Consider the following 16,426-nt stretch of genomic DNA (forward strand, 5'->3'; position numbering starts at 1 on the left):
CCATCCCACCTCGATCATCTTATGTGAAATGTGATCTCTGCGCCCAATGCCATAAATAAATCTCAAACAAGAATTCTGCACTCTTTGTATACGGGTGGCAGTAGCTGTGTCAATGCATGCATGAAACAAAACATCACAATAATTAAAATGTGACAAAGCAAGGGTATCTGTTAGGGTTATTTTGGTTTTAGTAGATAAAAGATGTCTATTCGGATACAAACGCTTTAGAGTAGAATATGCCTTGCGCAAACAATTATTAATATGGCTAACATACTTAAAGTTAGAGTCCATTAAAACTCCAAGATTTCTTGCATCGTGCCACACTTTCAATACCGATCCTTGCACTTTAATCCTAATGAGATCCAAGTTCTGGATTCTAGCTTTATCTCGTCCAAAAAGCAGCACAGTGGACTTTTTTGCATTAATAAATAAATTATGGTTTGTAGCAGTTCGGACAAGCACTTCAAGTTCTTTATTTATTAATTTTATTACATCAGATGTATCAGACGGTGGGAATGAACAATATACCTGTGTATCATCAGCATATTGATGAAATTTACAGCTTTTAAAGTCCCTGCAGATATTATTTGAATATATGACATATAAAAGTGGCCCCAAAATGGAGCCTTGTGGGACTCCACTATGTACATCAAGTAAAGAAGATTTAATGTTATCCATAAGCACACAATGCTGCCTACTTTCAAGGTAAGAGGTAATAAGTTGTACCGCAGACACATCGAAACCGTAATGATTCAGTATTGATAAAAGAAGCTTATGATTTATAGTATCAAATGCCTTAGAAAAATCTACTAATACCAAAACTGTGAGATATCCTGCATCTGTAGCTTTAATGATATCGTCGGTAATACTAAGTAATGCTGTGGTGCAACTATAATTTTTTCGAAACCCAGATTGGTAAGGTGTTAAAAGATTATATTTAAGAATGTGTTCATTTATTTGATCTTTCATAACCTTCTCCAATATTTTCGACAAAGTGCACAGTATACTAATCGGTCTCAAGTCTTTATAGCATGAAGGATTATTAATTTTAGGGATAGGTTTGACATAAGCCACTTTCCATTGTGAAGGAAACGTATTAGTGTAGAGGCATTCATTTATAATATGCGTTATAAATGGTATTATAAAAGGACAACAAAGCTGGATTATAAGTATGTGCTGTATTTAGTTTCTTGCGCTATTAATAAATGACTAACACGTTTCTCTCATTGGGGTTGATGTTGGGTTGTTTAAAAAATTCTGTTTTTATTTCAGTGTTTTACAATGAATTTATCATTTTTCCTCGTATTTTGAAAGTGCTGAAACACAATTATAGGCAACTCGCCTCGTTTGTATATTTTGTTACTTTTATCAGCTGCAATTAAAAAAAAACTATATTCTAATTGATTTTCGAGAAAGGAATACTTTAAAATGAAACAAAAAATGTTTTTGTGGTGCACCGCAGAGCCCGTAACTTATGCAATTCCACCTGGCGCGTAAGTACCCAGTCCGCCCCTGCTATTACTACTTAAAAATAAGTTAAAAAGTGACAGAGTAAAATCTATTTTTAATCCAGATTTATTTTACCATCCTGAACTAAATTATTATTAACTTATTATATTATGTATCTATTACTAGGAATATTGAGTTCACACTTTATCCACCAACTACTGTGAATAGTTTGTGAATTAGCCAAAAATTCTGGTTAATTTATATAATTTTCTTGTAGTTTGTACTTTTTGGCGATAAATCTTGTATATTTTATAGACTAACTGGATAGTATACAAACCTCGTAGCTATTTTAATATCCTATCAAAATAACCACATATTTGGAGAGTTTACATACCTACTATCCAGCTAGTCTATAAAGTACCCAAGTAAACAGTTTATCCGTAACATATGTAATTATTATAAAAAATGTGTTCTCTGCGTTTAACAAAAAGGATGCAATCAAACAACACAACAATTAGAAATTGTCCATTCTGATTGATATTGGTTATAAAAACAGGGAATGAGTTACATACAAGCAAAAAATTCTCTTTTTTCCAAAGAAACTGAATCTGCAATGAACAAAGGAGAACCATTTATTCAATGTTTTGATGACAGAAATGAAGGTAAGAAGAAATTGTACAATCAATAATGTAACGGTAGCTCTAAATTTGCATTTACATTTGTTTGAAGTTTCGTTGTGAAGTTAGAAATTTTTGGATTTCTAAGAATAGTATAGTTTGGGTAAGGCAAATTTGCAGGTTGTTGAAATTTAGAGGGTTGATTTTACCATGTTACGTGTACCTACTGGAATTGTCATAAACCGTATTGGAAATGAAATATGTCTTTTCTGCATCAGTTAAATTTCTATAGCGCTTTGTTCTCTTAATTAGTTTCAGAAACCTAGGCGACGAGATGCCTGAAATGGCTGATATAGTCAGGGATTTTAATTAGAGGCTATTTTGTTACAAATGCACACCCGGCATGTTATGCAGCAGCGTGAGATTTGCAAATTTGGCAAATTTGAAAAATATGTGTGAATGATTTACCACCCTAGCTTTTATTTGACTAGTAGGGTGGCATTTTATAGGATATAACGTGTACGTAGAGTAATAATCAGCTACCCTTAGTATTAGATAAAAAATACTAATCACTTCAATAAAAATAAATTGACATTTTTCTTCTGATTACATCTCGAGTTGCCATCAGCTATTGCATCAGGTTATGGGCCTAGAAGAGGTGTTGTAAACATCCCAGTTGTTTTTCGTCGAACAGTCTACTTATATCTTCGACCTAGTGGATTGCTGAGATCGCTTAACGCGTGGGTTTAAAATCACTTACTGTGGCGAACTGCATGTTAATAGGGTATTGTGATTTTTTTGTATTTTGTTATATCATAGAAAACTGTAAAACATGACGGGGAATGTGTGAAGATTTTGAATGAGCAAATTCAGTTTTCTGTTTAATGTTTGGTTTGATAAGGCGTAACTGAGAGGAAAGTCCATTTCTCTTTGAATGGATTGGTTTATTTATTATAGTTAGATTCGAGTTTTAGTTAATGAACCATAAATCTGTACTAGCGCCTTAGGAGTAAAGAGTATAACGATTTCACTATAATCAGGCCAAGATTATTACGAGTATAATATAAATAACTAAGGTTAACTGTAAAAGTGATCATTTAGGGACCTATTACATTTTCCATTTCATCATTCAATCGAATCCACAGAATTCCTAGTGAATTTTAATTTGGTCATTACGTTGTTTCAAATCATGGAATGGAGGGTAGAATCCTAGTAGATGTAGTTCAAGAAAAGGAGAAATTTTCATTAATTTTTTATGCAATGGACCCATCCATTTAGCTAAGTTTGAGTTTTATTATCGACGAGATTGAGTAGTGAGGTTACAGCCCAAAAACGGGTCGTTCGGTATTCCGCTGTATCGGATTTTTTAATTTGGTTTTTTCGTCGGTATTTCAACGTTTACTGCCCTTTTATATCAATTTTTCATTGCAACCTACCCTCAACTATACGGTTGAAAGCATGCTCTTTCAAAATAAAGCGTATACTCATTCGAAAAAAATATGATCACACCATAATTTCAAAAACAAAAGCTATAAAATTCTGAAATGTATGGTTTCATGTGGGTGGTAATTTAAATAGCTACACCCCCTGCAGGTTTTTTTGCAGAAAATGTATCCGCCCTTATTGGAAAATTATATCCACGAAATGGACCCATATCAACAAATTTACAAGATTGTATTGTTCTAGTTATTTGTTAGATTTATATGAATTGTTTTACTTTTAATTAGATTTTTTTCTATTTTTGCCGCACTTACTTAAAAAAAGGAAAGCACGTGATATATATAATCAGGTTGATTTGTAACAGGAACAGACAGTTGAATAAATACTTATAATAACCAAGAAAGTGATAAATGTAGGAAAAACCCAGAAATCAAGCATGAATTACTTCAGGCATTGACAATCAGATGCCTATTGCCCATTCATCCCTCGCACTTTCATTCTATAAGGAGAATACGTTTCCCTTTTGCGTTCCAATGTTTTAATAATGGAGCACACAGAAGAAAACTTCGGTTAAAAGCCATTTTCATTGTTCAACAAAACTTTTAACATTTAATTGGAAGGTTAAGAAATGGTTGCGCGAATCGTGTTCGGAAACTGAAGGATGCCCATTGAAACTTTGTAATTAAACCAAAAGAATCTACCCCATGTATTTAACAGTAAAACCTTAAACTGTTTGAACACAAAGACAATAATTGCCCTATAAATCCGCAGCTCGTCGTTTTCAGCCTTATACCTCCTACGTCAATCGGAAATTTCGATAAACACACTACAGAGGGGAAAACAACACGAAATAAGTGTCTTCTGTTTTTGTTTTTAAAAGTATTATTTTAGTGATAACAATCTTGATGTACACTAAAAGTCAGCGGATCGATAACCAGTGCTTTTATTTTTAGATCTGTTGTGGTCCGCACCTGAGCTTCTCCGTCACGTAAATTTAAGGAAAAAAGGCACTCAACCTGGCGACGTTTATTCTTTCGGGATAATTTGCCAGGAAGTTGTCGTCCGCGGGGAGCCATTCTGTATGTTTGCCTTAACTCCTGAAGGTAAGATGAATAGCATACTCACACGACACGCTCTATTTACTTAAAACTAATGTGGTAATAATAGAGATTATCGAAAAGGTGAAGCGCCCTCCGCCACTAATTAGGCCATCGGTTAGTAAGGGAGCAGCGCCACCCGAAGCTATAAATATCATGCGACAATGTTGGGCAGAGCAACCCGATCTGCGTCCCGATTTTAATGCGGTTCACGACTTATTTAAAAAATTAAATCACGGCCGCAAGGTGAATATAGTCGACACGATGTTCCAAATGTTGGAAAAGTACTCGAATAATTTGGAGGAGCTGATACGTGAGCGAACGGAGCAGCTTGATATCGAAAAGAAGAAGACGGAGCAGCTGTTGAATCGCATGCTGCCAAGGTATTTGTTCGCCATAAATCGTCGAAAAGTGCAGTTTCGCCACGACAATAACTTGCTATTTGTCTTAGTCGAAGAATGGCGTTACTTAACTGAACTGGATTTTGCAATTTTCTCTGATTAATAGCGCTTTCTGCTACTATTCGCATATAAATTAAAAGCCGACAGAGACGCCCAACCATGCAGCCCCTTAAAACGGACTTGAAATAGCAGAATTGGAAAAAATTCAAATTAATTTGGCTGTTCACTTAAATTCTTTTTACGATTTCGAGTCTAATTTAGGTGAATGGGATCTCTCACTCCAACCTTTTCTTTCGGCATGCTTACACCTAGTAGGTCAAAGAGGCGAGGCAGACTGAACTTTTTGATTAATGCAATTAACGCATTATTTTAGGCTAAACGTTGTTAATTTCCAGTTCAGTTGCCGATAAGCTTAAGTTGGGAATGCCGGTGGATCCCGAAGAGTTTGAGGAGGTAACAATCTACTTCTCCGACATTGTAGGCTTCACCACCATTTCCGCCCACTCGACCCCATTTCAAGTGGTGGATTTACTGAACGACCTTTACACCTGCTTCGATGCGACAATAAACGCGTATAACGTCTACAAAATCGAAACAATTGGCGACGCATATATGGTGGTTGGAGGACTTCCAGTCAGGGTACCGGATCACGCTGAGCAGGTACGCCGGGCTACGCCTCCGTAAATTGTATTTCTCCCGTCTAATAATGCCCGATTCAATTATGCGAGCTTTCCAAAAAGTTAAGTGGAAACAAAGCGCCCACGCAGTTTTTTTCTCGCGCGGTTCTTGTGGGGTGGCCGACACCCTTTACCGGCCTTTATTTTTAGAGAAATGTATTGCGAAGGAAAATGTCCAAATGCATTAAATTCCAAAGCGAACATCCACTTCAAGCGCACAATAAAGAATAATACAATTTTATTATTCATGGTGTAGATTATGCGTAACTCGTTCCGACATTTATAGATTTGATTATTTAAAGCTGTTCTGCATACGAAGAGAATGCGATAATTATGAAATTGGTTTGGGTTCCAAAGGCTTCCATTACTGTCCAATACCAATTGAAAGGGACGGCATTTTATTAAAAGTATTTTAAGGGTATAATGTATAGAATAATTTTTGGAACTTAATATGAATCTTTGTCAATTTTAAATAGTTCAGTTGAGATAGTGTTAAAGAAAAGGTATATAAGTACAAAAAAGTGAATTACAGTCACCCTAAAGGGGTGTGATAATGACTCCTATTGATTATACGAGGTGACGAATGTTAGTGCGGTTGTCACAAAATGACGCTACTCTGGTTACAACGGAGGGCCACTTAGTGCAGTTCCTACATACCTTTTCGTACTAAGTACTATAGTTATTTGTACAACTAGTTTTGAAAGTATAGTATAAATTTTTCTCTTTCTTTTTCGTTAATCTTTAAATAGTGTATTCTTTGTAGGTAGGTATAACTCTTTGCCTTTGTCTCCATCTTGCTTGATTTTTACTGTGATAACAAGAAGATAGGTTAATAGGCGTATCATTTTCTTATCTAAAGTTTAACTTTTACCTATCTGCGATTCATCTAGTATTATTTATTTGTTTTAGTTTATTATTTTTTTAGAACATATTGTTATTTTTTGTCTGTTTTTGTGTATATCCAATGATGAACGTGGAAATAAAAGCATCTATCTATCTATCTAAATAGTAATATATAAATGGTGAAAAAAAGTAACACTTTCCATAGGATTTTTCGTCAAAAAAGTCCGGTAATTTGCTAACCATGCAAAAAAAGATATTTCCTTGCAATTGGAAAGTTAAAGAAACCATCCAATTATAATAAAAACTACAACCGAATATTGTACGAAACTTCACCAATTTCTACGAATAGTTGGGTCTTTGTGTAAATATTCCAAGAAGAAAACGAGAAAACATTATCCGTGAACAATAGCTGATATATAGTTCTATATCTTCTTTGATGGCACCTTTTCTTGGAGGACGAGCGTTTATCCAGGATGGGTTTCATTAAAGACAATTAAACCGGTAGGCTGCACCACAAGTTGTTTGCAGGTGCACCGTTTCCTCTCATAATTGTATAGCATTTTCTTGCAATTATAAAATTGAAAATAAAATTCAACGATAAAAAACAATTGTCCTGTACCAGTTGTCCTGGGACGATTCAGGTTCAAATTGTCCATTACACTGTTTTCTTACATTGGCCAACTATCCAAAGAAATATTTATTTTGTAAGGTAATACTTCGAAAATGTTTTATTTCAATAATTAAGTAATACAGTGTGTACTATAAAAGAAAGGCCATTAAAAATAACGTAAATAATGTCAAAACCGGTTTCAAGGGAACGTTGGGGAAATAAAAATTGCATACATAAGTGAAAACGTTGATACTTCCGCCTTTGCCTCCATATAGGTACTACCCATTGAAATTTTTATATGACAATTCTCCAAGTGTGATACCCCAGACAAAGAACAAGTTCAATTGAATCAATTTTGAAAGAACCCTTGCCGTGATTATTCGAGGGTAAATACATAGGAGCTTGAATTTTAATCGGACATTTTTATTTTTACACGAAATCCAGGGACCAGAACAGTATACTAGTGAACAAAATTGTAGTTTCGATATTTATCAGATTATTGAAAATCAACAAAATCAACGACCAAATTTGGCCGAACTATACCACAAACCGGTACAAATTGTTTAGCGATTTCCCTTGAAAAGTTAAGTTTCTGAAGTATTTATTATTTTGCTTCTGTATTTTCTGTATAAATAATATTTAGTAAACTTTTATATGGTTAACACTTTTGAATATAGATTACTTTATACTTTGTATTCAAAGGATAACACAATCATAAACGATTATGTCAAACGTTGCTTTTATATTTGTTGAGAACTAAAAAAAATTATTCTCTCTAAATAGCAATACACTTTAATTATCTTCTCGATACTGCTGATTCGAAGCTATTATTCTTTTCCACAGCATTCGTTTTATTTGAATATGCTGCTATAGTTAAATGTAAGAGACCTTTTAGGTGGGCCCTGGAAACGACGGTTCGCTGAATTTCACGGGTATCGCGTCGATCCACCAGACTAAAGTTGAGATTCATCCTATAACTGTTTCCCGTACAATAAAATGCCTTTGAAACCTCCAGTCAATCTAAAGTACGGGTGAGTCTCGTAATAAATTACCCGTATTGTAAGGATCTCGTTTGAAACTGCCACTAGTGTACCTACCGAATCTTACTTTTTCATCCTCTTATCTAAGGAGTTGAAAAAGTTACCTTCGTATCCAATTATTAGTTTTTGGCGCAGTTATTTCGGCTCAAATTAATTTCGGTCCAAATCCATTTAAATACGAAACGATTTTGGTATTTTTTTCGAATTTTTGGTAGATTTGAAAGTTAGATTTCGCTAGGGGTAGTTGATAACAGAGAAGATACAGGGTGGTGTAACTGATTGTTACAAATAAAAGGGGGGTTCGGTAATTCTGACCCGTGGAAGGGTGCCAACTTGTAGGTATTGGTATCTTGCAAAGGGTTGAAAATTTTCTTGGGTCCGTGGTGTAAATTCTTCTTGTAATTTTCTCGTTTTATTAAGTTGCGGAAGTACTTTTGGAACTTACTTTACTGTATCAGGTTAATTAAGGTAAGTAATTAGGGAACAATTTAGTTCATTCCTGCACTTTCACTGATATCTCATTAATTGTAAAGAATTTGTAACCGAAATTTGGAAAAATATTAGTTCAAAATTTGCATTCCAATGTTTTAGATAGATGTATATTTCACAATTTGCTATCTTTGAAACAAGCACATCTTTTTACTTTCTCTTGTAGAATAGCAATACTTCCAACGAGTTGTTTAAAAATTGAAATATGTACATTTATTTAAAAGTACACATTGGAATTGAGCAATGTTGTATAAACACAAAAGAGAAACAATAACCTAATCCCTACTAATTGTTATTCAAATACCCCTAAATCTAAATAAACCCTATCTTAAAAATGTAATGATTATTATTATAATTTATGACGACGCACGTTTGGCTGAATCTCTTTTAGTTCACAGGCAATTATGCAAAGCTGGATATTGAACGTTGTTATTTGTTAATGATGCAGCCGGGTGACGCTATTGCAGATCGAGTTGCAGTCTTCTAATGGGACGTAATTATAGTTCGATGCGTACTCCTCTCAGCTATCCAAATTCGCTTAAATCGTCCTTGGTAAATACTACCAAATTTCGTACTGGCCGATGAAACTACTCGCGAGCTGGTGAAAACAATCGCAGACTGGTTAATAAAATAATACGTCTTCTTACGCAGCTTTACCAATGCTTTTGTTACTTCTCGCCGAAAACAAACTCTTTCACTACACTTCTTTACGTACACTCTTCTTTTTAATTCACCTAGCCTTAAACTATAGGACCAACCGCTCTTAAATTACGAATTCATATCGCTAATTTTCGCGTATAAATTGCCAAGTTCATACGCTTATCTTTACGTGACTGCTGTTAGGGAGTGAATGCTTTCTTTACATTCCTCATTTCTGGAGTCATAATTGTCGCACCATAATCTCAGTCCATTTGGTAAATTTCTTACATATTTTAATGCATACACTGCCAACTAAATTCAACTTTTAAGTTACACTATCAAATTCAAATTCTACCCTAATGTAGAAGGTAATTAAACGCAACAGTTCAGTGCATGGGTGTTAAAGGAACAGTCAACTCGAAGACATTTCGAGGCTGTACAACGAATTCACTTGGATTTTGCAAAAAAAATTACTTTTCTTGTAAATCAATGTAAAAGTATAGAGTGTGACCCGGCATTATTTTTCTTTTTTTGTCCTCTATCTCATTCTGTAAAAATTCAGCATGGCATCCATAAGAAATAAGAAGGTAGTAACTGTAACTCTTTCATCTACCCGTTTTTAGTACCTATCGCGTTAGTTGAAGATCCAGACATCCTTGATAATAATATCTGTCAATGAATAAGAACACTAATAAGATTATTTCCAATTCATTTTCATTGCCCAATCGTACATATGAAGTAGAGAATGCATGAGTAACATTAACACAAAATTTAAACTTCTGTATATGACGTGCGGTTCTCTGTTGAAATATTATGTGTCTCTTTCGATGTTTTTTTGGTAATGGTAACCACTTTTAACGTACATTAGCTTTACTAGCATTAAAAAACCCCCCCTAGAAATTGAGGAAGTGTCTCAAGGCGTTAATCATTACACCTTTGGTTGCAATGGGATCCACCTGTTAGATCGTATAACTACTTTTGCCCTCAAATCGTTGGTATATGAGCTTTCGTTTAGGGATACGGGCTCAAGTTGCATTTATTATTAATTTCTGAATTGGGTACTAACAACTTCCTGTCAAATTTTAAAGACAATAGTAAAATAGTGCGTTCTAGGGTTATTAATTAAAGGACTGTTAAAAAGAATTGTGAATTGTTCAAGCTCGTATATTTTAGGTAAGCAACAGATTTTCATCAAATACTATAAATTCTATAAGGATTGCATTTTTGGATACAAACGGATTCCCGTTGTTTAATATACGAAGCAAAGAACTTCACATGTTGTATAATCCACATTCACCGGTGACCATTTTAGCTTCAAGTATACCCCTAAGAAGTATAAAGTTTCTACCTGCATACATATTATGTGAAAACTTCACGTTCAGAGAGCTTTATGTGGGTGTAAAACGAAAGGTGGAAATTCAGTATATTCGGCAAGTTATCAACCCGAATTTGGCCCGTGTACTAAAATACAAATTGAACGACGTTTATAGATATTGAAAGCAATGTAAGCAAAAAGGGTGTCTAAATCGATCCCCGACCCTAGACACACGTTTTCTATTAGGGCAGCTATAATGCAATGCTCTACATTCCGGACCAAAAATCTTTTGGTTCGACCGGAAGTCTAAAAAACAATTTTTGCGTTATAAAATCTAACAGCGCAATGAGTGCACAAGATCAAAAGCGAAAAATGACTAATGTTAAACGGGCGAGCGTCGATACTGTTAAGTGCTTTACTGAAGGGAGAATGACATAACGTAATTTTATGGCCATGATAAACGCCCGTTTGCACCGAAATAAATTTTTATTACTTTAATAGTTTTGGTATTGCCATTTGCAGTATTTAAGTACATGGGAGATTACACTTTCAAGTACCTATACCAGCAGCTCTGTACACAACTCACTCAACTAAGAAGTTTAATAGCGGCGAGCTCAATGTTTAATAAAACTCAAGAACGAGGGATTTTATATTAAAAAACGAAACTCGCATGCAGTAAATTAAACTGCTCTCCGGATTTGAGGTTGCTGGGCAAACTCAACCGAACGGAAGAGTATCAAGGAAAAAATTAATGAAGGTTGCTGCTATGCTACATTAAAATACGGCGTCTTTCAAAAGTTCATTTAAAACGACGTCACCCGACCGTGATAGATATTTGTAATTGCTCACATGTCACCCACAATTGGCAAGTCGGTTTCCGGTGCAATAACCACAGCACACAAGGGATTAATTGATTGGCAACAATCTAACTAGTCATGACGTTCACAAATCCAGCAAAACTGGAATAGAGAAAACCTTATTTCAGTTAAATCGAGGTTTATTTCTTGGCATCAAGGAATAATAATAGGTAGGTACTACAATAATTGCAATAAAACCTTAAGGCAAATATAGTGTAGTGAATATTCCAGAAATTCGATTAGTCATCGGCGATAAATAACGAAGGCGGATGTGAGGTATGACGTGTTTGTTCTAGAACATTCTGATGCGTCCTCGAGCACTCGAGAACATTCTAGAAAGAATGTTATTCCGAATTGGGTTTCGAGTCAGTTCCAATTTCGTTGCGCTGGTGTTATGTTCTAAATTGGAAGTGATAAAAATTAACTACTGTTAAAAATGAATCCATTTTAAGACATACATTTACTGTTAGTTAACTGTAAATAAATAAAACCACGTAATTAAATGTACGTTACGATAGGATAAATGTTAGAAAACTCGACCTCAAGAAAAATATTGGAATATATAGCAGACAAGGAAAATATTTTCCTTTCTGTTACCAGAGGGCGATTTTCCGGAGTGAACTGTTTTTCTTAAATATATACACAAATACCTAACTACTAGTTGAAATTGTTCGTACAATTGTAATTTTCGGCTTATGACTATAGTTTTTTCTTAACATTGGAGAATTTTTTAAAAATTATGTAATGTAAGAAAAAATTTTGTTTGTAATCCTAGGAAAATTCGCGCTGTAGAAAAGCTCTTGACAAGGGCAAGTGTTTAAATGTTTTGTTGATCGTGAATTTCCTTTGAGGCGGATTTCCAGAGGAAAAATATTCCGAAGGCGAGCTTTCGTGATCTAATTTTGCACAGTTTCTTCTTCCTATTTATAGGTTGTAGGAAAACATGCAAAAAATAACTCTTACGCTCTTAATATTTGTGTCTATAATAAAACCTACCCCAGGTAAATTTCCCCTCAGACCTTCTTTAGTGTCAACTGGGAAAAGGGATTGAGTATATTCTCAAAATGTTAAAGATGATCATTACCTACTAAGAGGGGTGTATGTGTAAATAAGCAAAATGTCGTTAGTTCTGTCTATTTCGCGGGATGTCATTACTCAAATGCATTAAGGGAATTGGAGATTACTCTCCAAAGCGATTGGTCTCTGATGGTTTTAACACAAACAGGTACTTTTTTTTCATCTGTTATCTGCTGACTTCTGATTCCCCAAGCCTTACACATTTTTCCAGTGCATGCGGATAATCTGCCTTTTAGTAAACGCAATGGAAACATCTCTCGCAGCCCGTAGTCCTCCATATTCAATTACCACTTTGGCACTAACTGAAATTACGTACGCGATGCCTCGTTGGCCTTAAAGAGCATTAAAGTAATTGAGTTTGGGAGTGAAGCTCTCTAGTAGTCTACCTTTGATTACTGCAATCCCCAGCTTTTAACTTTTAAATATGTTTTCCAATCAAAATTAAGGCCCATAGATATAAAATAAGATGAGCGATTCGTGTGAGTCTTTTGAATTTGTAACCCAAAACGATTTTGCTTTATTCCCGTGAAACGAATAATTTAATTTCGTATTTGCATACACACCAACACAAAGATCGCGCTTTCAATTTATTAGCTTTTATAAAATAAATGAGATTTACATCGTTTTAAATTATTCATTAATGGAAGTGTCGCGCCCAATAGAGTGAAAATGGCACGTAATTCAATTTATTTAATAAATTCATTTAGTTGAAAGGCATATACTGATACCTTCGAATAATCCATTGACTATTGTAATTATGGCACTTGTATCCCTAGCTGCAAACCAGTGATCGTCAATTAGCTTTTACATGGCAATTCTAAATTGAAAATGATGTAAATTTCACAAACTCTATTTGAAAATTCGTTTTGTGTAATTGATAGTAGGAATGTAATAGTATTGGTAAAATTAATCATTGTAATTATAGTAAAATTCCTCAAAAATAAGAGAACACAAAATATCCTGTTAAATGTGATCAAAGCCTGTCCATTCCTGTTTAGTGGTATGATTGTTTATTCTCTCCCTGTCTTGTCTCGTGCAACTTTGGCTTGCACTTTTTAGCGCATTTCCACAACAATTTTAAAAAAAATGCGCTATTGTGGCCACTCCATCCGTCTGTCCATCCGTCCGTCTGGTCGCTACTAACTGTTCTAGTTATTGTATAAACTATAGGCAAAAAGTTTACGCTAATATAGTGATATTATTTGTGCATCCCTTTCGCATGTGAATATGTTTTAAAGAATAAGAATTTTCAACAATTACTTGGGAAAACGTTAAGCGTATGTATGTCCACAACTTTTTTTTCGCTTGAACTCAATGACAATGAAAAACCGAAAATCAATCCACCAATGTTATTCATTGGACCAAATTAATTGAAATCTCAAAAAAATAACTAAATGAAATTAATTAAATCCGCTAATCAAATCCACCCATTAATGCCCGTTTGCATCGACAAATTTAAGCGGAGCTTAGCTTAAGCGTAGCTTAAAATCCATGGCAACGATTATTGAGACAATGGTTGTCATGGATTTTAAGCTACGCTTAAACTAAGCCCCGCTTAAATTTGTCTGTGCAAACGGCCATTAGTCTTCTGCCCATTGATCGCCTTTTACGATCTCCAGAGCGGGAGTGGGCCGATTCTTCCCCCGAACCCACAGGGGTAGTTATCAGCTGATCTGAGATGTGCAAGCGTCCAGCATCGCTTTAAATTGTCAGAAGGTATCTACTTTTCCGCGTAGGTTGTCAAGTGTCTGGTGGATGATTAGCAGCGGATTTAGGCTACCCCTCATTGAACTCTAAAAGTTTCGTATTGCCATTAAATGTGACTGAAATATGATACTATTGAGATTTGAGACCATCGCTATCAAATGTTCGTGATCGAGTAGGTAGTTCATATAAACATGTCAGCACCGGAAGTCGATGAAAACCAAGGTGGCGAGCACATGGGTGACAGGAATTTCATCTCTATTGCTTCTAGACTAGGGCTGGGCGATTACGGGTTTGAATAATCGATAATCGATTATGAAAAATAATCGATTACACTGATTAATCGATTAATCAAATAATCGATTAATAAAAAAAATCGATTAATCAAATAATCGATTAACCGAGCAACCGAAATAAACCGGTGGCTCAAAACGGTAAGTGTACCAATACGATCGCTCAAGGTACGTGTTGACCGCTTGACGTACCAACCGCGATTCTCTTTTAAAAAACGATCACTCAAGGTACGTGTTGACCCCTTGACGTACTAACCCCGAGTCTCTCCAAAAACGATCCCCTTCTTCAGAATTGAAATGAGAAAACCACACCCAAATTACCATAAAACAAAAATGGCTCCCGCTAGAAATTCTCCCATTGGTTTAGATAAAGAAGACTTAACCCACTCTAACTTCGTCGTCAACCTCCAAGAACTGCTGAATAAACTGATCTCACGGTTTTCTGCTGACGAATTTAAAACCCCTTATCTCTTGATGGCTCGGTGCTATATCCACTCCTATTCTCGGTCTAGACGGCGCCAAAGTTGATCAACGAACGACAAAAAACTCGCATTACTCATGATGACGTCAATCAACTTTGCACTCTTCCCACGACGAAATTAAATCTGAGCGAAATTAAATCTATCGGACCATAGTCTTGAGCGAACCGAAATGCCCAAACACAAAATTTCTAACCGGAACAAATAATGAAATATACAGGGTGACCTGCACTATCATGACAAGAAATTTCGAATTTTTTAATGAAATTTGGCGCGAAATAAAACCACTCGTTACACGATTAATCAAATAATCGATTAATCACCTAATCGTTTAATCAAAAGTCGATTGTCACATACAAGGAGTGATAAATATCTGTTTGTATGCATTAATACGTTAATTATTCAATAATAAAAATAAAAAATAATTCCATTACTCTTTTCATCAAATCGTTCATTACTAGGCAGATCGATTAATCAATAATCAAAAAAGTGTCCCTGGTTCGAATCCGGGTTCGGGCATGGATATTTGCAAATGCACAGTGGGTTGGTTGGTAGAACAGCCTTGGCTGAAACCCTGCCCATTTGAAAATGAAGGTCAAAAATAAAATAAATAAATAAAAATAAATGATTAGGCAGCTTATTCTCCGATGAGGTGTGCTTTAGTTTTGATGATACAATCTTAATTCATTTTAGCTGCTTAAAGTGACGTTTTAACATCCGCTATAAAATAAAATAATACTTGTGAGCTGTGAGTGCTCCTTTTTGCGTAAACTGAGGATCCAGCTAATAATAATCAATTAAAATTTACTTAATAATTGATTAATCAAACAATCGATTAATCAAATAATCGATTAATCAAACAATCGATTAATCAAATAACCGATTAATCAAATAATCGATTAATCAAATAATCGATTAATCAAATAATCGATTAATCAAATAATCGATTAATCGATTAATTTAATAGAATAATCAAACCCGATTATCGATTATCTTTTGATTATAATCGATTAATCGATTTTTTTGCCCAACGCTATTCTAGACTTAAGAATCTCGAATATATACACACCGGAAATCACACAATATAAGGTGGGGGTTAAACGGGTTCATCTGCCTAATTGTCGGTGTGCGATTTCCAATGATTTCGGGGTCATGAATCGTTTTAACAACCGGAAATTACTCAAACAAAACGGCGCTTAATATTTGGCGGTAGATGTGCAATATTCTGCTGAAAAATGCGCTGAAGTCATATGTGCTCTCTCTCTCCGGCGTATCTGAATCATTTTAGTAAATTTTACAAAACCAGTTCCGAAGCGCAATAGAAGGTTGCAGAAATAATCGCTCCGGAAAGCGCGCCCCCTAAGATCCGCCCCCGGAATATTCAGTCCCGCGGAAAATT

At 35.1% G+C, this 16,426-nt stretch overlaps 1 protein-coding gene across 4 annotated transcripts in view; it reads left to right on the forward strand.

The window, feature by feature from the left end:
- Positions 1–16,426, forward strand: part of LOC116172090 (retinal guanylyl cyclase 2) — an 88,908-nt gene that overhangs the window by 64,494 nt on the left and 7,988 nt on the right. For all 4 annotated transcript variants that reach the window (XM_031489220.1, XM_031489221.1, XM_031489222.1 and 1 more), the window contains exons 10-12: positions 4,460–4,609; positions 4,674–4,986; positions 5,400–5,664. In XM_031489220.1, coding sequence (XP_031345080.1) covers positions 4,460–4,609; positions 4,674–4,986; positions 5,400–5,664 — 728 coding nt within the window. The remainder of the gene's footprint in view (positions 1–4,459; positions 4,610–4,673; positions 4,987–5,399; positions 5,665–16,426) is intronic.

This window comes from Photinus pyralis, unplaced genomic scaffold (genome assembly GCF_008802855.1).
Source record: "Photinus pyralis isolate 1611_PpyrPB1 unplaced genomic scaffold, Ppyr1.3 Ppyr1.4_LG5, whole genome shotgun sequence".
Lineage (NCBI taxonomy): Eukaryota > Metazoa > Arthropoda > Insecta > Coleoptera > Lampyridae > Photinus > Photinus pyralis.